Genomic DNA, 27,255 nt, shown 5'->3' on the forward strand with positions numbered 1-27,255 from the left:
GTTAGACTTGGAGGTAGGTGAGCACTTCGGGGACAGTGACCACAACTCGGTGACTTTTACTTTAGTGATGGAGAGGGATAATCGTGCGCCGCAGGGCAAGAGCTATAGCTGGGGGCAGGGAAATTATGATGCAGTGAGGCATGACTTAGGTTGTGTGGATTGGAAAAACAGGCTTCAAGAGAAGAACACTAATGAGATGTGGGGATTGTTCAAGGAGCAGCTACTGCGTGTCCTCGATAGGTATGTACCAGTCAGGCATGGTGTAAAGGGCCTTGTGAGGCAGCCGTGGTTTAGTAAGGAATTGGAGTCCCTTGTGAAAGGGAAGAAGGCGGCATATGTAAAGATGAGGCGTGAAGGTTCAGTAGGGGCGATTGAGAGTTATAAGGTAGCCAGGAAGGAGCTAAAGAGGGAGCTAAGAAAAGCGAGAAGGGGACATGAAAAGTCTTTAGCTGGTAGGATTAGGGAAAACCCAAAGGCTTTCTATAGGTATGTCAAGAATAAAAGGATGACTAGGGTAGGTATCGGTCCAGTCAAGGATAGTAGTGGGAAGTTGTGTGTGGAGGCGGAGGAGATTGGAGAGACATTAAATCAGTACTTTTCATCAGTATTCACTCAGGAACAGGACACTGTTGCTGATGTGAATATGGAATCACAAATAATTAGAATGGATGCCCTGGAAATATGCAGGGAAGAGGTTTTGGGAATATTGGAAAGGATGAATATAGATAAGTCTCCTGGGCCTGATGGCATTTACCCCAGGATCCTATGGGAAACTAGGGAGGAGATAGCAGAGCCATTGGCCTGGATTTTTATGTCGTCATTGTCAACGGGAATAGTACCAGAGGACTGGAGGATAGCGAATGTGGTCCCATTGTTCAAGAAAGGGAGTAGGGATAGCCCTAGTAACTATAGGCCAGTGAGTCTGACTTCAGTGGTGGGCAAAGTCTTAGAGAGAATGGTAAGGGATAAGATTTATGAACATCTGGGTAGGAATAACGTGATCAGGGATAGCCAGCATGGTTTTGTGAAGGGCAGGTCGTGCCTCACAAACCTTATTGAGTTCTTTGAGAAGGTGACTAAGGAAGTGGATGAGGGTAAAGCAGTAGATGTTGTGTATATGGATTTTAGTAAGGCGTTCGATAAGGTTCCCCATGGTAGGCTAATGCTAAAACTTCGGAGGTATGGCATTGAGGATACATTAGAGGTTTGGATTAGGAATTGGCTGGCTGGAAGGAGACAGAGGGTAGTAGTTGATGGATAATGTTCATCTTGGAGCGCAGTTACTAGCGGTGTACCACAAGGATCTGTTTTGGGACCATTGCTTTTTGTTATCTTTATAAATGATCTAGAGGAAGGACTTGAAAGCTGGGTAAGCAAGTTTGCGGATGACACGAAAGTCGGTGGAGTTGTGGATAGTGAGGAAGGAAGTGGTAGGTTACAGCGGGATATAGATAAGTTGCAGAGCTGGGCGGAAATGTGGCAAATGGAATTCAATGTAGCTAAGTGCGAAGTCGTTCACTTTGGTAGGAATAACAAGATGATGGATTACTGGGCTAATGGTAGGCTACTTGGTAGTGTGGATGAGCAGAGGGATCTTGGTGTCTATGTACACAGATCTCTGAAAGTTGCCACCCAGGTAAATAGTGCTGTGAGGAAGGCATATGGTGTACTGGGCTTTATTGGCAGAGGAATTGAGTTCCGGAGTCCTGAGGTCATGTTGCAGTTGTATAAGACTCTGGTGAGGCCTCATCTGGAGTATTGTGTGCAGTTTTGGTCGCCATACTATAGGAAGGATGTGGAAGCTTTAGAACGAGTGCAGAGGAGGTTTACCAGGATGTTGCCTGGAATGGTAGGAAAATCTTATGAGGAAAGGCTGAGGCACTTGGGGCTGTTCTCATTGGAGAAGAGAAGGTTTAGGGGAGATCTGATAGAAGTGTATAAGATGATTAGGGGTTTAGATAGGGTAGATACTAAGAACCTTTTACCGCTAATGGAGTCAGGTGTTACTAGGGGACATAGCTTTAAATTAAGGGGTGGTAGGTATAGGACAGATGTTAGGGGTAGATTCTTCACACAGCGAGTTGTGAGTTCATGGAATGCCCTGCCCGTATCAGTGGTGAACTCTCCTTCTTTATGTTCATTTAAGCGGGCATTGGATAGGCATTTGGAAGTTATTAGGCTAGTATAGGTTAGGTAGGACTCGGTCAGCGCAACATCGAGGGCCGAAGGGCCTGTACTGCGCTGTATCCTTCTATGTTCTATGTTCTATGTCTATGTGGATTTCCTCTGGGAGCTCCGGTTTCCTCCCACAGTCTGAAGATATGCAGGTTAGATAGATTGGCTAAGCTAAATTGCCCATAATGTCCAGGGATGTGGAGGCTAGATGGATTAGCCATCAGAAATGCAAGGATAGGATAAAGGAGTGGGTCTGGGTGGGATGTTCTTTGGAAGGTTGGTGTGGAGTGAATGGGCTGAAGGGCCTGTTTCCACACTGTAGAGATTCTATGAAGCCAAAGGCAGGCAGGGATTTTAATATGTTCAAAGACTTGAGGAAGGAAAGGGAGTTTGGAAATGGAAAGGATGGAATTTTGAGGATTGGTGTAATGACGGGAAATTTGAAAGTGTTGGTGATGTTCCCTGAGGAGAGGAAACACTAATGATGTCAGCAACAAGAGTGTGGTGCTGGAAAAGCACTGCAGGTCAGGTAGCATCTGAGCAGCAGGAGAGTTGACATTTCAGGCATAAGCCCTTCATCAGGAAGGGCTTATGCCCGAAACATTGATTGTCCTGCTCCTCAGATGCTGCCTGCTGCTGTGCTTTTCCAGCACCACATTCTCAACTCTGATCTCCAGCCTCTGCAGTCCTCACTTTCTTCTAATGATGTCAGCAACACCGGAGCAAAAGGGGAAGTCAGGTGACCAGCTGTTTGGTGAGAATGCGGTTTACTGAGCAAGCATCATCAAGGAAAATGGAGGGCTCTGTCTTTGCAATGTATTCTCACTATATTTTATATTCAGCAGTATTGCTGCAGGGCATCTTTTCAAGTGGACAGGAGTTCAGTCCCAAGGCAGTTTCTGGACGAGAGAAATGAAGGCTTCAAAGGAATAGGCTTTTGAGATTGAAAAAAATTGCCTCAGGGAGTACATTAAAACAGGGTGATTTAGAAGCTGGACAGTTACCAAACAGACATCTGTAGTTATGGTTGCGTTTTTGAAAGAAAAATGTCCCAAAATTTAAAGAGGGTGCAATTTACCATTTAGTTCTTCAGGGTTTCATTTTAAGGCTGAGTCTAATTTATTGCTGATACCCATAATGGACAAATTTTATGAGCGGATATTGAAACATTTATGTCTTAGATTGATACTGGTGCCATTTATGACCGTATTAGCAAATGCATGAACTTTTAACAGAGGTGGTACATTCACAAAGGAAGACTATCACACCTTAACAATGTCCTGCTTTACCTGCAAACCTCATTTTGCTTTAAAGTTTTACTGAGGTACAAAAGTAACTGACGATCCAGGTGATAGGCTATCCACTGAGCTCGCCACACGAATTTCAAAGCCTGAATTTATCTTTGCCTTTCTCTGAATTATTCATTTAATTAACTGGAAGCTGATTGTGTAAGTATGAAGTGAATACGCTGTTGATTTGGTGTCTGAGTCTCCTATGTTCAGTTCTTTGTTCTCTGCATGAGTGATAAATGAGTGGATGGGACCTTTTCTTTAATCAAATGATGGACACATGGAGAAAAGAATGTGCTACTTCATGTAGCAAATAGACCTGGGGCGTTACGGTCATTATCCATTGTTAAAAGTGAGTGATGATGTGATATTTATGGGCAGAGACTCGTGCCTTCAGAGTCTTCAATCATTTTGCTGTCTAGACTTTAGGTAAAGCCAAACTGATTTGTGTTAATTTATGGCAACTTTGTTTATATAATGTTTGCAGACAATACTGCCCAAGAAAATAAGTCTTGCTGTCTCAAAACAGAGCCTCCAAAATATCAATTAAAGTTTTCCAAATTCCTCATTTATCTTTGGTGACATTATATTTGTCCTTGTTGAAATGAGGTACTGCAGCCTAGAAAATAAATGTACAATATGCTATTGTCAGTTACTCCAAGTGTAAGAAGTGTAGGAGAATAAGAATCAGATCACAATGTTCTGCGCTTCTCCTGTAACTGGAATGATTTGCTCGGCACATACAAACAGATTTAATCGCTTATCACACAGATTTTGAGAACTTGGCACCGCAAGCAAAGAAATTGTGAGTTTAAATGGCATCAGCTTTGAGGCAACTGCAAAGTCTTCCCTAGGTCCAGAGATTATGGACTTAACCTTTCAGGATCTCCCTTGGACCTGCTAGCTCCTGTCATGTTTAGTTGTACTGCTGAGTACCTCTTTCTTCTTCCAGTGGTTAGAGTTACAATTCAGTCTAAAATTAACATCAAATCATATAAAATGTAGCTGGAATGGATTTTCTAAAGAAGTGTTACGTTTGACATATTTATTGTCATAATTTCATTAAAGAGGTGAATTAGAAGAGAACCTGCAGGTGAATTAATACTACAGCTGCGTACTTAGGTTTAAGAATTAATTTGATAATGCATCTAACAAGATGGGGGGATCTTGTTAGAAAAAAATTGGCTTACAGTAAAGAGGAACTAGTAAAGAATGGTTAGAAAATGTGTTTCTGATCAGGAGATAAAACATCAGGATTAATCTGTTTCACCTGGTTTAGAAAATGGTTAGAAATAGTTTAATTCACGGGTCAGTGTTGGATGGATAACCTCAGTTATCCGCACTCAATTATCCGAATAAGATGTCAAGGTCCCATAAAAATGTTATCTGTTATCCGAACAATCAGTTATCTGAACAATCTGTTATCAAAACAAAATACTCCCTACCTGTCTCATTCAGATAATCGAGGTTGTTCAGTATATACATGATTTGAGCTTGGAAACAGAGCACAACATTGAAATGTACTGATCAGACAAAATGAGTAGATTTGCAAATAATCGAGAAGACAATAAAAGATTTCAAAAGGACTTGGACTAGTTAACAGAATGCGAAGACAGAAAGTTGAAGCAATTTAGTGTGTATATATTTGTGGTATTATCTTTTGGAAAGAAGAACAAATAATGAGAATATATACTGAATAGAAAAGTGCTGAAGAATATGAAGTCCACGGACATAATTCTTGAATTGTTTCGATAAATGCCATAAAGAGGGTCAGTAACATTTTAGATTACGTAGAATATGGAATAACTTACTAAAGGAAGATAGGACCATTGTATATTTTAAGGAATGGCTAGAATCAGATTTGAACACAGGAAGGTATAGGCCATCGTGAATAATAGTTAACAAGCAGTCTCTAACCTAAACTTTGAATGTTGATTGATTTGCTTTATTATTGTCACATGCACTGAGATACTCTATCCAGAGTTGAAAAATGTGGTGCTGGAAAAACACAGCTGGCCCGTCAGCATCCGAGGAGCAGGAGAATTGATGCTTCAAGCATAAGCCCTTCTTCAGGAATGATTCAGTGATTCCTGAAGAAGGGCTTATGCTCGAAGTGTCGATTCTCCTGCTCCTCGGATGCTGCCTGGCCTGCTGTGCTTTTTCAGCACCACATTTTTCAACTCTGGTCTGCAGTATCTGCAGTCCTCACTTTCTCCTTATACTCTATCCAGTCAAGTCATACCTTATCAGGGTAATAGAACAGAATGCAGAGTATAGTGTTACAGTTTCGAGAAGGTGTAGAGAAAGATCAACTCAAATACAGATCGTTCTGCTGTAACGTGATTTGTTAGCGCAAATTCTCTGTAACGCAATTGATGAAGTGGGGATACTGTTTCTAAAGGGGGAGTTTTTAAAACGTGTGTTGGCTGTAATGTGACTACAGAGGAACCTCGATTATCCAAATACCAACTATCCGAAAATCAGATTATCTGAAGGAAATCTCGAGGTCCCGATAGAAACATTACATTAAGGACGTGTTTCTAACAGCAGTCATGTCTTTTGTTTACAGTGATTAAACAGGCACCATCTCCAAATGACTGACCTTCCACCCTCTCTCTCTCCCCACACTTCCTCGGGAGTTCGGGGTGTACCCGAATCCCACCCCCCCACTTCCCCAGATAATCGGACCAATATTGTCCTGTACAGGGCAGAGGTGGAACGTTGCAGTAAAACGTTGTGTGTGTGTGTGTGTGTGTGTGTGTGTGTGTGTGTGTGTGTGTGTATACACTATTTGGAGACTTACCCCACAAAGGCAGTAGCAGCAGTCTTATTGTTAGTGTCCAGTCCAGCTGCTGCAGTCTCCTGAACAGGGAGCAGACTTTAAAAACTCCGAGTCCCAGAGGAAAGGCAGTTCATCGATTAACCGAATAATTGATTATTCGAACTAAATACTGCCTGCCCATCTCGTTTGGATAATCAAGGTTCCCCTGTACATCACCAATACTTGAAGCGCTGTTTCTAAAACGTGATTTTTCTCTAATGTGGAGTTGCACAAGAATGTAACCATCGTGTTATAGAAGAACTACCTGTATATAAGAGGTCTGTACATAACTCTGTTCCAGTTTCTGAAGATGCTGCCAGACCCGTTGAGTATATGAAACATTTTTGGTTTGATTATTTAAAAAAGTGAGATTAGTGGGTTCAATCTCACTGTAGCAGCTGCTGGAATTTAGTTTTAATGAATAAACCTGGAGTTGAAAACTAGTGTTGGTAGCGGTGATACAGAAACCAGTGTGAATGATTGTAAGTACTCATCTGGTTCAGAAATCGGAATAGAATCTGCTGTCCTCAACTGACAGGGCATGTGTATGACTCTAGAATCACAGAAATGTGCTTGACCTTTAATTGACCTCTGACATGACCGTGCAAACCACTCAGTTCAAGGCAATTAGGAATGAACGATAAATACAAATGTATGAATTAGAAATGTAGGTCAGTAAATAAGATACTGACTGATCTGTTTGTGTTTCCAATTCCACATTCCAATCCATCCCTGATAACCTTTGCTTGCCGAACCTATCAAGTATCTATTTAATTTTACCTTAAAACTATTCAAGAACCCTTTCCCCATTGCCTTCTGAGACAAAGAGATTCCACTCCCCCCCCCCCCCCCCCCTCAACCATTGCACAACACTCTGACAGAAAATATTTTCCTCATCTCTACTTTAAAGAAGTGATCTCTAATTTTAAAAGAGTGCCCCTTAGTTCTGGACCCACTCAGAACAAGAAACATTATTTCCATATCTTTCAGGATCTTATCTCCTTCAATCAAGTCGTCAACCTTACCCTTTGAAGTAATAAGATCCTAAGGAGTCTTGACAGGGAAGATATGTTTCCTCTTGTGGGGAAATTTAGAGTGAGAGGTCATTGTTTAAAAATCAGGAGTCGCCAATTTAAAACAGAAATGAGAAGATTCTTTTGTTCCCAGTGGGTTGTGTGACTTTACAATGCTTTTCAGAAAATGTTGGTGGAAGCAGATTCCTTGAAGATTTTAAGGCAGAGGTGGATAAAGTGTTGGAAAGCGAGGTAGGGTGGAAAGTTATAAGGGAACGTCGGAACATACAATCAGAAGGGAGCTGAATAACCTACTCCTACTCCGAATTTGTATGTTTATGTAACCTCCAATAACAGGGCAGCATGGCGGCTTAATGGTTAGCACTACTGCCTCACAGCGCCAGGATCCCAGGTTCGATTCTAGCCTCGGGCGACTGTCTGTGTGGAGTTTGCACATTCTCTCTATGTCAGCGTGCGTTTCCTCCGGGTGCTCCGGTTTCCTCCCACAGTCCAAAGATGTGCAGGTCAGGTGAATTGACTATGCTAAACTGCCCACAGTGTTAGGTGCATTAGTCAGAGGGAAATGGGTCTGGGTAGGTTACTCTTCGGAGGGTCAGTGTGGACTAGTTGGGCTGAAGGACCTGTTTCCACACTGTAGGGGAACTAATCAACCACAAGTTTGTATCAAATTTGACTCTGACCAGCAGAGAGTTTGCCCCCAATTCTCACTGACTTCAATTTTGCAAGGACTCCTTGATGCCACACTCGGTCAAACGCTGTCTTGATGTGAAGAGCAGTTATGGTCAAAGAGTGTGGTGCTAGAAAAGCACAGCTGATCAGGCAGCATCAAACTGACATTTCAAGCATAAGCTCTTCATCAGGAATGAGGGGGTGGCCCAAGGGAGCTGAGTGATAACTGGGAAGGGGCATAGGGCTGGGGAGAAGGTAGCTGGGAATGCGATGGGTAGATGAAGTTGGGGGTGAAGGTGATAGGTCGGAGAGGAGGATGGACAGGTGGGACAGGCCAAGAGGGAGGTTCCGAGTTGGATGGTTGGTTCTGAGGTACAGTTGGGGAGATGGATAACTTACTTATCAGTGAGTAAGTTATCATTGAACAAGTCCCTTTTGATAGCCCTGTCAGTGACCCCTTCCAACACTGTGTGATAAGCAGATTTTAGAATCCAGTAACAAAAGCTGTCAATTAATTTGTTGCAGATTGGTGCTAAATCTGGTCCACAAGTACAATGAGCTGAGCTGAGCTGAGTTGAGTTGAGATGCCTCTGCTTTGAAAATGAGAATCCTGAATCATTTCTCTATCAATCTCTGAATCAAGATTTCATGAAGAGGATATTCGTTGCACAAAGACCTGCAATGGAATCACATATTTTTATTAGTGTGTACTGTGTGTGCAGCAGTCATTGTAATGCAGTTTACTTAAGATAAAGACTTAAAATTGTATACATGTAATCCACATGATTTTTAAACTATTACTAAAAGGTATTGCATGATAGAAATTCTGCATCAAATATAGATGCCATTGACAAATTAAAATTTATAGCAGAAGTATTATTATGTTGAATGATTATAGCTGTACTCTTGAACAATAAAATAATTTATCCTGAACTTGTCTTTGTTTTCTATTTCCAGAACAAATTGCAGTATCATTCTTCGATATCTGACAGTGTAACAAAGTCTTCACCTCAGAACTATCATTTTGCAATGCTAATGTATCTTGATTCATAGATCCCTGTTCTTCGCAAAAAGTCAGAATAGATTCTGGCTCTAGAGATATCTTGATTAATGCAAAGTGTTTGCAATATTTTGATTCCTTTTTCGCTCAATGGGTGCCATCATCGTAATAATACTTGTATTTGTAATAATGATTAGAGTACCTTCCAAACCCATGACTACCATCTAAAATGGGAAGAGTTATCAGATACAATTGAACATCACTACCAACAAGTTCCCGTCCGAACCACCCATCATCCTGTCTTGGAAATCTGTTACTGTTCCTTCACTGTCACTGGATTGAAATCCTGGACTCTCTCTCCCACAACAGAATTGGGGGTCTAACTGCACCAAATAGACTGCAAAGGTTTAGGAAGTGAGCTCGCCACCATCTTACCAAGGGCAATGGAGGAATGGGAGAAAGTGAGGACTGCAGATGCTGGAGATCAGAGTTGAAGGTGTGGTGCTGGAAAAGCACAGCAAGTCAGGCAGGATCCGAGGAGCAGGAGAATCGAAGTTTCGGGCATAAGCCCTTCAGAAATTAGGTTTGTGGGCCGGGGAACAGATCGATAGATAGGAGGGGGGTGGGTTTGGGGGTAAGGTAGCTGAGAATGCAATAAGTAGATGAAGCTGAGGGAGAATGTGATAGGTTGGAGAGGAGAGTGGAGCAGATAGATGGGAAAGTTGATGGATAGGTCAGGAGGGTGGTGCCAGGTTGATGGTTTGGGACTGGGATAATATGGGGGGAGGGGACTTGAGGAAACTGGTGAAAGCCATATTGATCTCATGTAGTTACGGAGTCCCAAGTTGGAATATGAGGTGTTCCTCCTCCAGGCATCAGGTGGTAAGTGTTTAGAAATGGAAGGGGCCCAGGACTTGCATGTCCTTGGTGGAGTGGGAGGGGGAGTTGAAGTGTTCAGCCACAGGGTGGTGGCATTGCTTGGTGAAGGGTCCCAGAAATGTTCTCTGAAACAATCCGCAAGTACGCGTCCTGTCTCCCCGATGTAGAGGAGACGACATCGGGTGCAACGGATGCAGTAGATGACATTGGTGGAGGTACAGGTAAATGTTTGCCGGATGTGGAAGGATCCTTTGGGGCCTTGGACGGAGGTGAGAGGAATGTTGTGGGTGAAGGTTTTGCACTTCTTGCGGTGGCAGGGGAAGGTGTTGGGAGTGGGGTGTGGGCTGGTAAGGGGGTGTGGAGCTGACCAGGGAGTTGCAGAGGGAATGATCACTCTGGAATGCTGATATGGGTGAGGTAGGAAATATATCTTTGGTAGTAGGGTCTGTATGGAGGTGGCGGAGGATGAAGTGATGTATGCAGAAGTTGTGGGGTGGAAGGTGAAGACCAGAACAGTTCTTCCCTTGTTGCATTGGGAGTGGTGGGGTTCAAGAGTGGTGGTGCGGGAAGTGAAGGAGATGCGCTGAAGAGAATCATCAACCACGTGGGAAGGGAAATTGTGATCTTGGAAGAAGAACACCATCTGGGATTTTCTAAGGTGGAATTGGTCATCCTGGGAACAGATGTGGTGATGGAGGAGGAGTTGGGAATAAATGATGGCATTTTTATAGGAGGTAGGATGGGAGGAGGTATAGTATAGGTAGCTGTGGGAATTGGTGGGCTTGTAGTAGATGTCTGTGGTTAGTCAGTTGCTAGAGACATTAATGGAGATATCCCAGAAGGGGAGGGAGTTGTCCGAGGTTTCCTTCATTGGACAGAGCATTGAGTAAAGGAGTTGGGAGGTCATCTTGCGACTGTACAAGACGTTGGTTAGGCCACTCTTGGAATATTGCATACAATCCTGGTCTCTTTCCTATTGGAAGGATGTTGTGAAACTTGAGAGGGTTCAGAAAAGATTTACAAGAATGTTGCCAGGGTTTGAGGATTTGAGCTATAGGGAGAGGCTGAACAGGCTGTTTTCCCTGGAGCATCAGAGGCTGAGGGGTGACCTTATAGAGGTTTACAAAATCATGAGGGGCATGGATAGGGTAAATAGACAGGGTCATTTCCCTGGGGTCAGGGAGTCCAGAACTAGAAGGCATAGGTATAGGGTGAGAGGGGAAAGATATAAAAGAGACCTAAGGGGTAACTTTTTCTTGCAGAGGGTGGTGCATGTATGGAAAGAACTGCCAGAGGAAGTGTTGGAGGCTGGTACAACTGAAGCATTAAAAAGGCATCTGGGTGGGTATATGAATAGGAAGGGTTTGGAGGGATATGGCCCAAGTGCTGGCAAATGGAACTAGATTAGGTTGGGATATCTGGTCAGCATGGACAGGTTGGAAAGAAGGATCTGTTTCTGTGCTGTACATCTCTGTGACTGTTTAGCGTCACTAACGGTCTAATGGAATCTCCTGTGCAATGTCATAAATGAATCTTTTCAATCATTCCTTGTTGATGGTTACTTTCTTCATCTTGCTGGCTTTTCTCCTCTCTAACATTTTTCTTATATTTTCATTATTCACTAATCCCATCACATAAAATCTTTCATCTGCACTTCTAAATTTTGCATTTTACCAAAATATTCCAATCACACTTAAACTAAAAAAAATCTCTGCCACATATATTGATAAAAATAAAATAAGTTAAAAGCAGGGAATCAAATTTGGCTGGAGCAACTTCTTTACTCCATTGAAAAACAGCAAGATTTATGCAAATGGGCCACTAAATATTGTAGACTCAGAATAGATACCTCCTCCATATTTCACAATTCCCACATAGCCCCTGAACCCCTACGGAGTCACGATGCAAATGCTTCAGTATATTGGAAATAAATCACCATGCTGTAAACTTCACATTATCGTTCTCATCCAAGGTTTTATCATCATGGATATCAGGAACCTCCTGGTCATTAATAAAATATGAGAAGCAGAGCCAAATGTTGGCTTTGTCTTTAAACTCAGTGTGTGTTTGTTGCAACTGTCAGGGTGCTCTTCCAAACTTACTTCAGACTTGCACTGACCTTTGCTAAATTGCTTGAATCCATTGTGGAAGACTTCACACACAGCTCAGATCCTATAAAACCGTCAAAATACATAATGAACTAAACCAGAAAGAAAGCAATACACGTTGTCGATGTATATAACGCACTACTACTGTAAATATTTGGTATGCCAGAACTAATAGCAAGCTGTTCGGCATTGCACCATGACCAAAACAGTCTGTGAGTTGCTGTTTGCTTACAGGGCTTTTGGACGAACGATCAACCTATAGAGGACTAAAGTCATGGATCAGGATAAAGAGACTCTGCCTTCTATCAATATTGAGACCTCTGGAATTCAGCTGTTCTGTCCATGTTTGAACCAAGGCTGTAATGAGGTCAGGAGCTGAGTGGCCCTGGCAGAACCTGAACTGGGCTTCAGAGAGCAAGTTATTGCTGAGCAAGAGCTGCTTGATAGCACTGTTGATGACACCTTTAATCATTTTATTCATGCTTCAGAGTTGACTGATGGGATGGCAGTTGGCCAGATGGCATTCTTTTATTGCGCACAGTGTCTACCTGGGCAACTTTCCACATTGCTCTGTAGGTGTTAGTGTTGTAGCGATATGACAACAGTTTGGTTACGGAGGTGGCAATGTCTGGAACACAGGTCTTCATTGCAATTGCTGGAAAATGTTGGAGCCTACAGCCTGTGCAATATTTCGAACTTTTGGATGTTTCTTGATATCACATGAAGTAAATGAATCTTGGTATCTGATGTTGGGGACACCTGGGAGAGGCTGAGACAGACCATTCACTCAGCATCTCTGGTTAGGTTGTTTCAAATGCTTCAGCCTTCCTTTTTGTGCTGATGTGCTGGACTCCCCCATCATTAAGGATGGGGTAAAGGTGTTGCCTCATCCTCCTGTACATTGACTGATTACTTATCACTATTTATGACTGGATGTGGCAGGATGGCAGAACTTAGATCTGATCTGTTGACGTGCAGTAGCTTTTCCCATTTATTTCTTGGTGTTTATGCTGTTTTTCATGTACGTAGTCCTGTTTGGTGCCTTCACCAGGTTAACACCTCATTCCTAGGAGTGCCTGGTATGTCCTCCTGCACTTTTCATTGAACCATTGTTGATCACCTGGCTTGAGGGTAATGTTAGAATGGGAGGTCTGCTGGACTGTGAGCTTACAGATTGTGTTTGAGTAGTTCTGCTGCTACTGATGGTACACATTACCTTGTGGATGTCCAGTGGTTAATTGCTAAATCTGTAGAAGTCTATCCTATTTGGCACAACTGCAGTGTTGCCAACATGATGTGAAGGCAAGACTTTGTCTCCACAAGGACTGTGCTGTGGTCACTCTGACTGATGCTGCCGCAGACAGATACACCTGTCAAACAAGCAGATACATCTGTCAGACAGGCAGATTGGTGAGTGATAAGCAATGGTTTTCCCACCTGTTACTTCCCTCAGCACCCGCCAAAGGCCCAGTCTAACAGCAATCCTGAAGAATTCAACAAGCATAAGCAGTAGTGGGGACAACAAATGATTGTTGGTGCTAGATATTGAAGTCTCCCTAACCAGAGTACATTCCACACCCTCGCCATCCTCATTGCTTCCTCCAAATGGTGTTCAAGATGCACAGAATACTGATTCACAAGGTGATCACAGGAGGTTTCCTAGCCCATGTTTGACCTGATGTCATGACATTTCCTGGGGTCCGGAGTCACAATTGAAAACACTTTCTCCCAACTCCAAACCACTGTACCCCCACCTCTGTTAAACTCATCTCTCCACTGGGTCAGAACATACCCAGGACTGGTCAGGGTGGTGCCTGGGACATTGTTGTTAGGGTATGATTCCATGGGTAGAATATTGTCAGGCTGTTGCTTGACTTGTCGGTAGGACAGCTCTCCCAATTTTGGCACAAACCCCAATGTTAGTAAGGAGAACTTTGAAGAGTTGGCAGGTCTGTTGTTGTTTCCAGTGTCTCGTTCGATGCCAAGTGCACCATCCAGTTTCATTCCTTTTCTTGAGACTTACTAGTGGCCAATACAGCCAAAATATAGAACATAGGAGTGAGGAAGTGGTGGAGGCTGGTACAATTACATTACTTAGGAAGGGTTTAGAGGGACATGGCCCAAGTGCTAGCAAATAGGAGTAGAATAATTTAGGATATCTGGTCAACATGGATGAGTTGGACCAAAGAGTCTGTTTCTGTGCTGTTCATCTCTATGACTGTATGAGTGGACCATTCAGCCCTTCAAGTCTGCTCTGCTGTTCATTGTAATTGATCAACAACAATTCATGCAATGGGAGAGTGAAGATTTTGCCTGCTCCAGCCTTGAGGAAACCTGCCACAATGATGGCAAATGCTCTCTGGATGTATTTGCCTGCAGCAGCTTGCAGCTCTCCATGAGCACCTTCTCAGTGGAACAACTACATCACACCCTGCTTTTCCCAGACATTGCAACAGGAGAATTTCTCCCTAAAGACCCTGAGTGAATATGGCCTCCTATTGAGACCCCCTACACCCACCCATCATCTTCGAGGTTCTTCAAGCAGTGATCCTCCTCTGACATCCATACACACTGGGAAATATTCCAACTGCAAAATGTCCCTCTCAATCTTTCTTTTCTGTTGTAGTTGAATGAGCGAACTTTAAACAAACACACTCTTATGCTGTCCAGCCTTACATATTCATCAAATAGCAACAAGAGAAAATTATGGATCTGCTGAAAACATGAAAAAAAGGAAAAGTGCAGAACAAAGTAAAAAAAAATCACACAACACCAGGTTATAGTCCAACAGGTTTATTTGAAAACACTAGCTTTTGTAGTGCTGCTCCTTCAGTAGGGCAGGATCATAAGATTCATAATTCATAGCTATAAATACGGAGTCTTATGATCCTGCCTCACGAGCTACCTGACAAAGGAGCAGCGCTCTGAAAGCTAGTGCTTCCAAATCAAGCTGTTGGACTATAACCTGGTTTTGTATGATTTTTAACTCTGTCCACTACTTCCCTCTCCCAGTCCAACACCCAACATCTCCTCATCAGGGCAAAGTAAGTCATTGTGAAACTTGAAAGAGTTCAGAAAAGATTTGCAAGCATGTTGCCAGGGTTGGAGGGTTTGAACTACAGGGAGAGGCTGAATCGGCTAGGGCTGTTTTCCCTGGAGCATTGGAGGCTGAGGGGTGACTTTCTAGAGGTTTATAAAATCATGAGGGGCATGGATAGGGTAAATAGACAAGGTTCGTCCCTGAGGTGAGGGAGTCCAGAACTAGAGGGTATAGGTTTAGGGTGAGAGGGAAATATATAAAAGGGACCTAAGAGACAACTTTTTCACACAGAGGGTGGTGCGTGTATGGAATGAGCTGCCCGAGGAAGTTGTGGAGGCTGGTACAATTACATTTAAAAGGCATTTGAATGGGCATATGAATAGGAAGGGTTTAAGAGGGATATGGGCCAAGTGCTGGCAAATGGGACGAGATTAGGTTAGGATATCTGGTCAGCATGGATGGGTTAGACCGATGGGTCTGTTTCTGTGCTGTACATCTCTATGCCTCACTAGTGGTCTAATAGAATCTCCTGTGTGATGTCATAAATGCTGTACAACTCTGTGAGAGTAGTACAACTCTGTGACTTGGAGATACAAATATCCAGCACAGAGCTCATCTACACTGAGAGCAGGCAAGTGAACTGCTGAGTTGGTGAGTTTTGAAAATGAATTGCTATCTAAAGTCTGATCTTTCTTTAATTTTGCAACTTGACTAAAAATGACTCCTCCACTAAAGAAAGTTAAGCTTTATTCCAGCCTTAAAACAGATATAGACAAACTCTCACTGTTTCCCTGTCTATGTTGTTAGTTCCAATGTGCACAATGGCCTCCCGTTGGGGTCCCTCTTCCCTTTGAGAACATTCTAGAACTCTGACAACAGCTCTGGATTTTTAATGTGCCTGTTCTAACTAGCTTTCAGAAGGTTGAACTCTGCCGTTCTAAACAAAAGATAAAAATGAAGGCTCTTCCAGTATTACTTGAGAGGTGCTTTGAGTACACAATGTAAAGTAGGAGTTTGGTGAGAAAGGGGATTTGGTGAGGAGGGGAAGGAGGTACTCCTTTCCTCTAGAAATTGACTCTTTGCTAGGCTGGAAGTAGTTAATTGGTGAGTAACTCATAAGATATCCTTCTTATTCCAATGGTATTGAATAGATTTTAAAATTTAGGAATGGCAGGCCAGCTCAGCCAAGTAGAATGTACAGCCAATAGAATGGGAGATGTCATGAGTACACCACATGTCCTAGACCCACATCTACAGTAGGTGTGACTTGCTATACAAGTTTGAGCTTGGGGATTTGGAACTCAGATGCTAACTGGAGTTACTGTAGTGCATCCATGAGATAGAGAAATCTATGGATATCACAGTTAGGGTGGTGGAAACACTACAGATGGGTGTGTACAGACAGAGAGGGAATGGGTGACCATCAGGTTCTTTCAGAGCACCAGGCAGTAAGTTTAAGTGACCCTGAATCTATCTTGCTTGTTATTTGGTAAGCAATTTTGGATACTGTTGAAAGCGATGGTTTGTCAGGGGACTGCAACCAAAGATGAGTCTGTGGTACCATGGCCAATTCAGGAAGGCAGAAGGGAGGAAAAAGAGTGGAAGAGTGTTGTGATAGTAGTTTCCACAGTGAAGGGATCAGATGAATGTGTCTGCAGGAGTAAACAAGTGCATGATGGTGTGTTGCTTCTTTAATGCGAGAGTCAAGGTTGTCATGGAACAGACGCTAGCCATCCTTCCGTCGGAGGATGAACGGATTGGGTGTGTGGTCCACATTGGAACCAACAACATATGTAGGAAGAGAAAAGAGGTCCTGAATACAGATTTAAAGAGTTAGCAATGAAATGAAAAGGCAGGCCATCCAGAGCAGTAAACTCAGAATAACTCCCAGTACTACATGTTAGTGAGCTAGAAAGGGGAGGATTGATTAATTGAATGCATGGCTGGAGGGAGGGCAAGAGCCATTAGGACTAGTCTGGAGCAGATGGCATCCATGCAAACTATGTACATACGTTACACATTAACAGGACTGGAACCAGTACCATCGCAAGGAAATTTGACAGAGTGCTATTGACGAGGATTTGAGCTAATTTGTTTGGTGATGGAAACCTGAGGGATGATGCAAACTTGAAAACAGTAAAATTGGTAACTGGAAGTAGAAAAGCTCTGAGGAAGACAAGAGAATGAAAGCGGAGCACCGAGTAAACCTTGAATGTGAATGATGTCACAAAGATAAAGTTAAGGGGCAGTCTACTTGAATGCACACAGTATTCGCAATAAGACAGATGATTGAAAAGCAGCAATGTTTGGATGAAGCAAAACAATAACAAAGGGCAGACAACATTAATTGTGTTATTTAAAGACCATCAAATGGTACTGTGGGTTATAGTATAAATCAGGAGATGAAAGAAGCGTATAGCATGGGCAACACACTTACCATTTATGACCTCTATCTCCGTATAAACTGGGTAAAACAATTGAACAGTAAAGCTGTGGAAGACAAGGTTCTAAAGTATAGATTATAGTGGTGCTGGAAAAGCACAGCAGATCAGGCACCATCTGAGGAGCAGGAAAATTGGTGTTTCAGGCAAAAGCCCTTCATCATCCTAATGAAGGGCTTTTGCCTGAAACATCGATTTTCCTGTTCCTCGGATGCTGCCTGACCTGCTGTGCTTTTCCAGCACCACTATAATCTGGACTCTGGTTCTCAGCATCTGCAGCCCTTGTTTTTAACCTAAGATTCTAAAGTATGTTAAGTGGTTTTCTAGAGCAATATGCTGAGGAGACAACAAGAGGACAGGCTGTTGTAGATCCAGTATTACATAATGAAAATGGTCTAGTTCATAAACTTGTAAAAGTACCTTTATGGATATGTGATAACATAAAGTTTGACATTATATTTGAAAGTGAGGTCGTTCAATATGGAGCAAAGGTTGTAATTTTGAGTAGAAAAATTATGAAGGTATGAGGTCCAACTTATTTGAGATGGATGTAGGTTTGTTCGCTGAACTGAACAGTTCATTTTCAGACGTTTTATCACCATACTAGGTAACATCTGTAGTGAGCCTCCGGACGAAGAATTGCTGATGATTCCTGCTTTCTATTTATATGTTTAGGTTTCTTTGGGTTGGTGATGTCATTTCCTGTTGTGATGTAATTTCCTATGGTGATGTCATTTCCTGTTCTTTTTCTCAGCGGGTGGTAAATCGGGACCAAGTCTATGTGTTTGTTGATAGAGTTTCAGTTGGAATGCCATGTTTCTAGGAATTCTCATGTGTATCTCTGTTTGGCCAAAGAATTCTCGCTCGAGAATTCCTAGAAGCATGGCATTCCAATTGGAACTCCATCGACAAACACATTGACATGGACCCCATTTACCACACCATGAGAAAAAGAACAAGAAGTGACATCACCATAGGAAATGACATTACAACAGGAACTGACATCACCAATCCAAAGAAACCCAAACATATTCAAGGAGCAGCTACTGCGTGTCCTCGATAGGTATGTACCAGTCAGGCATGGTGTAAAGGGCCTTGTGAGGCAGCCGTGGTTTAGTAAGGAATTGGAGTCTCTTGTGAAAGGGAAGAAGGCGGCATATGTAAAGATGAGGCGTGAAGGTTCAGTAGGGGCGATTGAGAGTTATAAGGTAGCCAGGAAGGAGCTAAAGAGGGAGCTAAGAGAAGCGAGAAGGGGACATGAAAAGTCTTTAGCTGGTAGGATTAGGGAAAACCCAAAGGCTTTCTATAGGTATGTCAAGAATAAAAGGATGACTAGGGTAGGTATCGGTCCAGTCAAGGATAGTAGTGGGAAGTTGTGTGTGGAGGCGGAGGAGATTGGAGAGACATTAAATCAGTACTTTTCATCAGTATTCACTCAGGAACAGGACACTGTTGCTGATGTGAATATGGAATCACAAATAATTAGAATGGATGCCCTGGAAATATGCAGGGAAGAGGTTTTGGGAATATTGGAAAGGATGAATATAGATAAGTCTCCTGGGCCTGATGGCATTTACCCCAGGATCTTATGGGAAGCTAGGGAGGAGATAGCAGAGCCATTGGCCTGGATTTTTATGTCGTCATTGTCAACGGGAATAGTACCAGAGGACTGGAGGATAGTGAATGTGGTCCCATTGTTCAAGAAAGGGAGTAGGGATAGCCCTAGTAACTATAGGCCAGTGAGTCTGACTTCAGTGGTGGGCAAAGTCTTAGAGAGAATGGTAAGGGATAAGATTTATAAACATCTGGGTAGGAATAACGTGATCAGGGATAGCCAGCATGGTTTTGTGAAGGGCAGGTCGTGCCTCACAAACCTTATTGAGTTCTTTGAGAAGGTGACTAAGGAAGTGGATGAGGGTAAAGCAGTAGATGTTGTGTATATGGATTTTAGTAAGGCGTTCGATAAGGTTCCCCATGGTAGGCTAATGCTAAAACTTCGGAGGTATGGCATTGAGGATACATTAGAGGTTTGGATTAGGAATTGGCTGGCTGGAAGGAGACAGAGGGTAGTAGTTGATGGATTATGTTCATCTTGGAGCGCAGTTACTAGCGGTGTACCACAAGGATCTGTTTTGGGACCATTGCTTTTTGTTATCTTTATAAATGATCTAGAGGAAGGACTTGAAAGCTGGGTAAGCAAGTTTGCGGATGACACAAAAGTCGGTGGAGTTGTGGATAGTGAGGAAGGAAGTGGTAGGTTACAGCGGGATATAGATAAGTTGCAGAGCTGGGCGGAAATGTGGCAAATGGAATTCAATGTAGCTAAGTGCGAAGTCGTTCACTTTGGTAGGAATAACAAGATGATGGATTACTGGGCTAATGGTAGGCTACTTGGTAGTGTGGATGAGCAGAGGGATCTTGGTGTCTATGTACACAGATCTCTGAAAGTTGCCACCCAGGTAAATAGTGCTGTGAGGAAGGCATATGGTGTACTGGGCTTTATTGGCAGAGGAATTGAGTTCCGGAGTCCTGAGGTCATGTTGCAGTTGTATAAGACTCTGGTGAGGCCTCATCTGGAGTATTGTGTGCAGTTTCGGTCGCCATACTATAGGAAGGATGTGGAAGCTTTAGAACGAGTGCAGAGGAGGTTTACCAGGATGTTGCCTGGAATGGTAGGAAAATCTTATGAGGAAAGGCTGAGGCACTTGGGGCTGTTCTCATTGGAGAAGAGAAGGTTTAGGGGAGATCTGATAGAAGTGTATAAGATGATTAGGGGTTTAGATAGGGTAGATACTAAGAACCTTTTACCGCTAATGGAGTCAGGTGTTACTAGGGGACATAGCTTTAAATTAAGGGGTGGTAGGTATAGGACAGATGTTAGGGGTAGATTCTTCACACAGCGGGTTGTGAGTTCATGGAATGCCCTGCCCGTATCAGTGGTGAACTCTCCTTCTTTATGGTCATTTAAGCAGGCATTGGATAGGCATTTGGAAGTTATTGGGCTAGTATAGGTTAGGTAGGATTCGGTCGGCGCAACATCGAGGGCCGAAGGGCCTGTACTGCGCTGTATCCTTCTATGTTCTATGTTCTATATAAATAGAAAGCAGGAATCATCAGCAGTGCTTCGTCTGGAGGCTCACTGAAGATGTTGCCTAGTATGGTGACAAAACGTCTGAAAATGAACCTTCCAGCTCAGCGAGCAAATATATACCCAGAACCTCAATCTGAGCTACAACTCTTCTCAAAACTTGCCATTTGAGATGGGTTGGGAAAAACATTAGTAGGTATAACTGTGTGTAGCTGAAAATGTGTTGCTGGAAAAGCGCAGCAGGTCAAGCAGCATCCAAGGAACAGGAGATTCGACGTTTCGGGCATAAGCCCTTCATCAGGAATGAGGAAAGTGTGTCCAGCAGGCTAAGATAAAAGGTAGGGAGGAGGGACTTGGGGGAGGGGCATTGGAGATGCGATAGGTGGAAGGAGGTCAAGGTGTGGGTGATAGGCCGGAGTGGGGTGGGGGCGGAGAGATCAGGAAGAAGACTGCAGGTTAGGAAGGCGGTGCTGAGTTCAAGGGATTTGACTGAGACAAGGTGGGGGGAGGGGAAATGAGCAAACTGAAGAAATCTGAGTTCATCCCTTGTGGTTGGAGGGTTCCTAGGCGGAAAATGAGGTGCTCTTCCTCCAACCATTCTGTTGTCATGGTCTGGCGATGGAGGAGTCCAAGGACCTGCATGTCCTTGGTGGAGTGGGAGGGGGAGTTGAAGTGTTGAGCTACGGGGTGGTTGGGTTGGTTGGTCTGGGTGTCCCAGAGGTGTTCTCTGAAACGTTCCGCAAGTAGGCAGCCTGTCTCCCCAATACAGAGGAGGCTGCATCGGGTGCAATGGCTGCAATAGATGATGTGTGTGGAGGTGCAGGTGAATTTGTGGCGAATATGGAAGGATCCCTTGGGGCCTTAGAGAGAAGTAAGGGAGGACGTGTGAGCGCAAGTTTTGCATTTCTTGCGGTTGCAGGGGAAGGTGCCGGGAGTGGAGGTTGGGTTGGTGGGGGGTGTGGACCTGACGAGGGAGTCACGGAGGGAATGGTCGTTTCGGAACGCTGATAGGGGAGGGAAGGGAAATATATCCCTGGTGGTGGGGTCCGTTTGGAGGTGGCGGAAATGACAGCGGATGATACTCTGTATATGGAGGTTGGTGGGGTGGTAGGTGAGAACCAGTGGGGTTCTGTCCTGGTGGCGGTTAGAGGGGCGGGGCTCAAGGGCAGAGGAGCGGGAAGTGGAGGAGATGCGGTGGAGGGCATCGTCGATCACGTCAGGGGTGAAATTGCGGTCTTTGTAGACAATGCATATTCTTTAAAGAATTATTACATGGCTTACATCAGCTACACATTCATTCATGATGCCAAAATTCAAAAAAGTCAGCTAATCATAGCTAACAGTGGGAATTAGGATTTATGTGAGATTAATAGAAAAGACTTATAAACTTGTCGAAAATAATAGTAAATATAAGACTTTGAACATTTTTTGAATATAGTAAAGGAGGACCAAGAAATCAATCTACCAAACTCAAACATAAAAACAGACTATAAAGCTTCTATAGATGTGTAAAAAAGAAACATTTGTCTAAAATCAATGAGGGCCCATTAAAGGCAGAGTAAAGAGAATTTACAATGGGGAATAGAGAATTATTGAGAATCTAAATGATCAGTGTTTATCTGTTTCACTGAGAAAGATACAAGTCTCTCACAGCTAGACATTCAAGGAATTCAGGAGAATGAGGAGCTGGAGGAGTGAGCATTAGTAAGGAAGCTGTTCTGGAGAAAGTAATGGGACTGAAAGTTGATAAGTCCCTTGGACCAGACATTCTGCATCTCAGAGAGCTGAAGAAGAAAGTTATCAAGATAATCAATGCATCCCTGATTAACTTCCAAATTTCTATAGATTTTGCAATGAAACTTGCAGAATGAAACTAGCAAATGTAACCTCACTGTTTAAAAACAAGGAGAAAGAGCTAACAGGGAACTACACATTTGTTAGCCTTACAGCAGTCATACGGAAATTGTTAGAATCTATTGTAAAGGATGGCATAAATGAGCATAATTATTTGATCAGGCATGGACAGCACATGTTTGTGAACAACAAATCATAGTTGTCGAACTTGGTTGAGCTTTTTTGAGGCTGTTGTATCAAACTTGAGAAAGGTGAGTTGGTGGATGTAGCATACTTGGATTTTTAAAAGAGTTTTGAAAATGCTCCTCCACAAAATGTTGATTAGCAAAATTAAAGCAGATAGAATAAGAGGTGACGTACTGGCATGGAAGAATGATTGGACAGACAGTAAGAAAAGAATAGGAATAAATGGTTTATTTTCATGTTGGCAGGTTGTAAGAAGTGGGGTACAGCAAGCTTGGACCCAAACTGCTCACAACATATATCAATGATTTGGATGTACTATTTCCAAATTGGCAGCTAATACAAATCTAGAAGGGAATTTGTGTTGTAGGTAAAGTTTAAAGTGGCTTCAGAACAATTTAGACAGGCATGGTGATGGGCATGAACATGATAGATAGAATACAATGTGGAGAAATCTGGGCTTATCCACTTTGCTAAGAGAAAACGATGGACAGAGTATTTCTTATATGGTAATAGGTTGGAAAGTGGAGATGTACAAAGGGACCTAGATGTACTTGTCAATTAAGGCTAACATGAAGGAGCAGCAAGTTATTCAGAAGATTAATGGAATGCTAGCCTACATCGCAGGAGGATTTTAATACTGGAGTACTGAATTCTTGCTTCAACTGGTTCAATCAACACTTGCTCCAACAGAAACACACATTACCTGTAATCTTGCAGCAGATGTTGGTATCTCCTCTCTTTGAATGATGTCCAAGTGAAATTTGAACCAGCAGTATGTTTCCTGGGCCAGGCACATTGTGTATGTGCTAGTGCTGATGTTTGCAAATTCCACCCAGTTTACTGTATCGGCTGTAATCCATTGCTTTGAATGTCATTGGGGCATTCTGAGAAAGTGGCAGGATCTATGTAAATGTAAATTCCTTTTTTAATGTCTCCCTCACAGCCCCACCTCCCCCACTAAGACCAGATCACTTAATCCACCAGGAATAGTGCCTGAATGTCTCAGTACCACACAAGGAGGTACATTTTCCCACTCAGGAAATGTGCATTAACAATACTTCATGAACATGTTGCAAGCATGTGGAAATAGTGATTATCTTTATTTTGTGTAATCAGTATTGCTAAGTTGTGGTACGAAGTTTACAAAGCCTGTGGCTGGATGTACCGTGGGAACTGCGAGGTTATTGAGAAAGGCACAGACTAAAATTTCCTTCTTTCCCAAACAAATGAAAACAAACTCCGGATTCCCCATGTAGCATAGTTTCCTGTTTCTGCTTTGCATTACATTGTGTCCAGATAATGTCATGCTGAATATAGGCACTTAGTTAAAAAAAATATTTTCTCTTCTATGTTGTGAATCTGTAAAGCACTTCCTTGTATGTGTGTTCTGGCATACACTGAAATAATATGTCCTTATTTACTCCCTGCAGTACAGTTGTATTATGTTTCTGCAGATTGAATGCTGCAAATATTTGCAAATTAAAATTAATCTATCATAAAGTAAGGAAATGATCAATAATCTGTTTTATGTTAAGGTCTAATGTTGACACCTCACTGCAAAAGATTCGGCTTCTGATAGAAATCATATAAACATATTTTCCATCATCTTACTAATAAATGTGTCAAATTCTCAGAAAAGGCAAAATTAAAGTGAAACTCCAGCTATTTTATTTGAACTATCTTAATCTAGAGCTATTTATCATAGCAATTATCAAATGAAAAATGGTAAGGTGTTAGAAGAGAAGTAAATCAATTTGGTGGCATTTTTATATTTTAATTTTAAGGATTAAAGTGACGAAGGGGTGGTGTTGATTGTGATTTTTAGCCAAAAACAATGTTCTGTTTTCCATCTTTCAGAGCTGTCCTGCTAACAGCCCTTGCCAGAATAACTGACTGAATTGTTTACGACTTTAAATAAAATGTCAACTAACTCCCCCATTTGCTCAGCACTTAGCTTTAATCAGCTGTACAGATCTTGAAGTCTCAAATTCCTTTGTTGGTTGGAGTTAGGTTAGCTGGTCCTAAGCCAGGATAGTGATAGCAATCAGCTTCGGAGACCCATGCAAGGAAAGGGAACATTAGCATTTCTTTGTGCTCTTGACTTAGCAAGATTGGATTTGAGTGTGATGCCTCAGTGACAGACTAGCTCATTGTTATTCAGTCATGTCAGAAACATGTGACAGATAATGAATGGATTCTTGGACTAGGTATTAGACCTTGTATGACCAAGCAAGGAGGCAGAATTTGCACTGAGGCCAGGGTGATATTTAAGGAAAGGTACACTGGCATTGGAGGCAGTCCAGCAGAAATTCTCTCGAATAATATCAGGAGGAGCTATTTTATGAGGAGAGGGTGAGTATGTTGGGCCTATATGCTTTAGAATTTAGAAGGATGAGAGGCAAGCTTATTGAAATATACAAGATTCTCAGTGGACTTGATGGCATAGATGCAGAAAGGTTCTTACACCAAATGGGAAAGTCTAGGAGCAGAGGGCATAATCTCAGAAAAAAGGATTACACATGTAAACAGAGATGAGGAGGAATTTCTTCTCTCAGAAGGTGGTGTATCTGTGGAATTATTTACTTGAGAAGATTGTCAAGATTGGGCCATTAGGTACATTCAAGGCTGAGATAGACAGATTTTTAATCAGTAAGGGAATCAAAGTTTGTGGGGAAAGACAGGAAGGGTGGGGTTGAGGATTATCAGATGAGGCACGATCTCATTGAATGGTGGAGCAGACTTGATGGGCTGAATGGCCGATTGCTGCTTCTATGTCTCATGGTCTTGTATCCTTTCGTTTGACTAAATAAAGAATTGTCAACCTCTAAAATTGGAAACCTCAGCTGCTGGAGTGGCTCGAAAGGGGATGGCAGCGGTAAACTAAAATCAGTCCAATCTTTGCACAACCGATCAAACGAGTGTTAGGAAAGGCTATCCCCCAATTCTCCCTCAACCTCAGTTGTGTAAGGACCATGATGATCAAAGAATGAGATTACTGGAAAAGGACATATTTTGTCAAAGTCTTTAGAATCACACTTATCAGGATAATTCACAAGAACACTAATTCAAGGGGCAAATGAACAGTTACACAATGTGAGAGGCAAGTGTTGACAAATGGACTCGGATTTGGAGAAACATTACCCTGGAGAATTGAATTGAATTGAATTTAATGTCACGTGTACCGAGGCACAGTGAAAAGCTGTCTTGTGAGCAATACAGGCAGATCATAGCGTTAAGTAGCATAGATAAGTAAATAATAGGTAGACAGTGGCAAAAATATAAGCACAGGTACAGGCGAATGTGAATGAGTTTGTGAGTCCATTCATTATTCTAGCAATAGTAGGGTAGAAGCTGTTTTGAAACTGGCTGGTGCGTGTGTTCAGGCTTCTGTACCTTCTCCCCGATGGTAGAGGTTGTAGAAAAACATTGCCAGGGTGGGATGGATCTTTGAGAATGTTAGCGGCCTTTCCTTGACAGTGGACCTGGTAGATGGACTCTATAGAATGCTGATTGACAACCATCAGCCAAGCTTTGTTTAAATTTTAAACCAGGCTGGTTGACTCTAATTGGTTAGGCATTGCCCTGAGAAATGAACCAGTGAATGTTTGTCATCTGGATAAAAGCAAATTACTGCGGATGCTGGAATCTGAAACCAAAAAAGAGAAAATGCTGGAAAATCTCAGCAAGTCTGGCAGCATCTGTAAGGAGAGAAAATTGCTAACATTTTGAGTCTAACTGACCCTTTGTCAAAGCTGTTTTGACAAAGGGTCAGTTAGACTCAAAACGTCAGCTCTTTTCTCTCCTTACAGATGCTGCCAGACTTGCTGAGATTTTCCAGCATTTTCTCTTTATTGGTAATGTTTGTCATCTATTTAGTTGACTTGAAATAGGTATGGTGTGTGCACATTTTTTTTTCCACCTACAAAGATCGAGATGTTGGGTATTAGTGTATGTAGCTTCCAGTGCATTACAAATGTACCACACTGCACATAAACTGCAATGAGCAAAGTGTCATTTTTCAGCAATGCTCAAGTTCTGTGTTATAAAATGACAAAATGAGAACTTCCTTATTGTGATAATTCCCAGTTGAAAAATAAATGGGAGATTTTGCAGGGATAAACTATCCAATCTCTAGAAATTATTTGACAAATACTCGAAATTAATATACACTCTTTGCAATTCATATCTTAACATTTGAGTGGCATGGTGGATTTCAGTTTGTATACATTACTCATATCATCACAAAATAAGTAGTCATAAAGTCATAAAGATGTACAGCACGGAAACAGGCCCTTCGATCCAACTCATCCATGCCGACCAGATATTTTAACCTAATCCCATTTGCTTAGCCATTTGCTAGCACTTGGCCCGTATCCTGCTAAACCCCCTCCAGATGTCTTTTAAATGCTGCAATTGTGCCAGGTTCCACCACTTCCTCTGGCAGCTCATTTCATACACGCACTACTCTCTACATGAAAAAGTTGCCCCTAAGATCCTTTTCATATCTTTCCCCTCTCATCCTAAACCTATACCCTCTTATTCTGGACTCCCCAACCCCAGGGAAAAGACTTTGTCTATTTATCCTATCCATGCCCCTCATGATTTTATAAACCTCTATAAGGTCACCTCTCAGCCTCCGACACTCCAGGGAAAACAGCCCCAATCTGTTCA

General features: G+C 42.5%; 1 protein-coding gene across 2 annotated transcripts in view; it reads left to right on the plus strand.

Annotated features, from left to right (window-relative positions):
• Positions 1-8,734, plus strand: part of LOC132816136 (integrin beta-1-like) — a 117,383-nt gene extending 108,649 nt beyond the window's left edge. For both annotated transcript variants that reach the window (XM_060825601.1, XM_060825602.1), the window contains exon 15: positions 8,514-8,734. In XM_060825601.1, the coding sequence (XP_060681584.1) occupies positions 8,514-8,524 (11 nt within the window). In that variant the 3' untranslated portion in view covers positions 8,525-8,734. The remainder of the gene's footprint in view (positions 1-8,513) is intronic.
• Positions 8,735-27,255: the final 18,521 nt, after the last annotated feature.

Source organism: Hemiscyllium ocellatum, chromosome 5 (assembly GCF_020745735.1).
Source record: "Hemiscyllium ocellatum isolate sHemOce1 chromosome 5, sHemOce1.pat.X.cur, whole genome shotgun sequence".
Taxonomy (NCBI): domain Eukaryota; kingdom Metazoa; phylum Chordata; class Chondrichthyes; order Orectolobiformes; family Hemiscylliidae; genus Hemiscyllium; species Hemiscyllium ocellatum.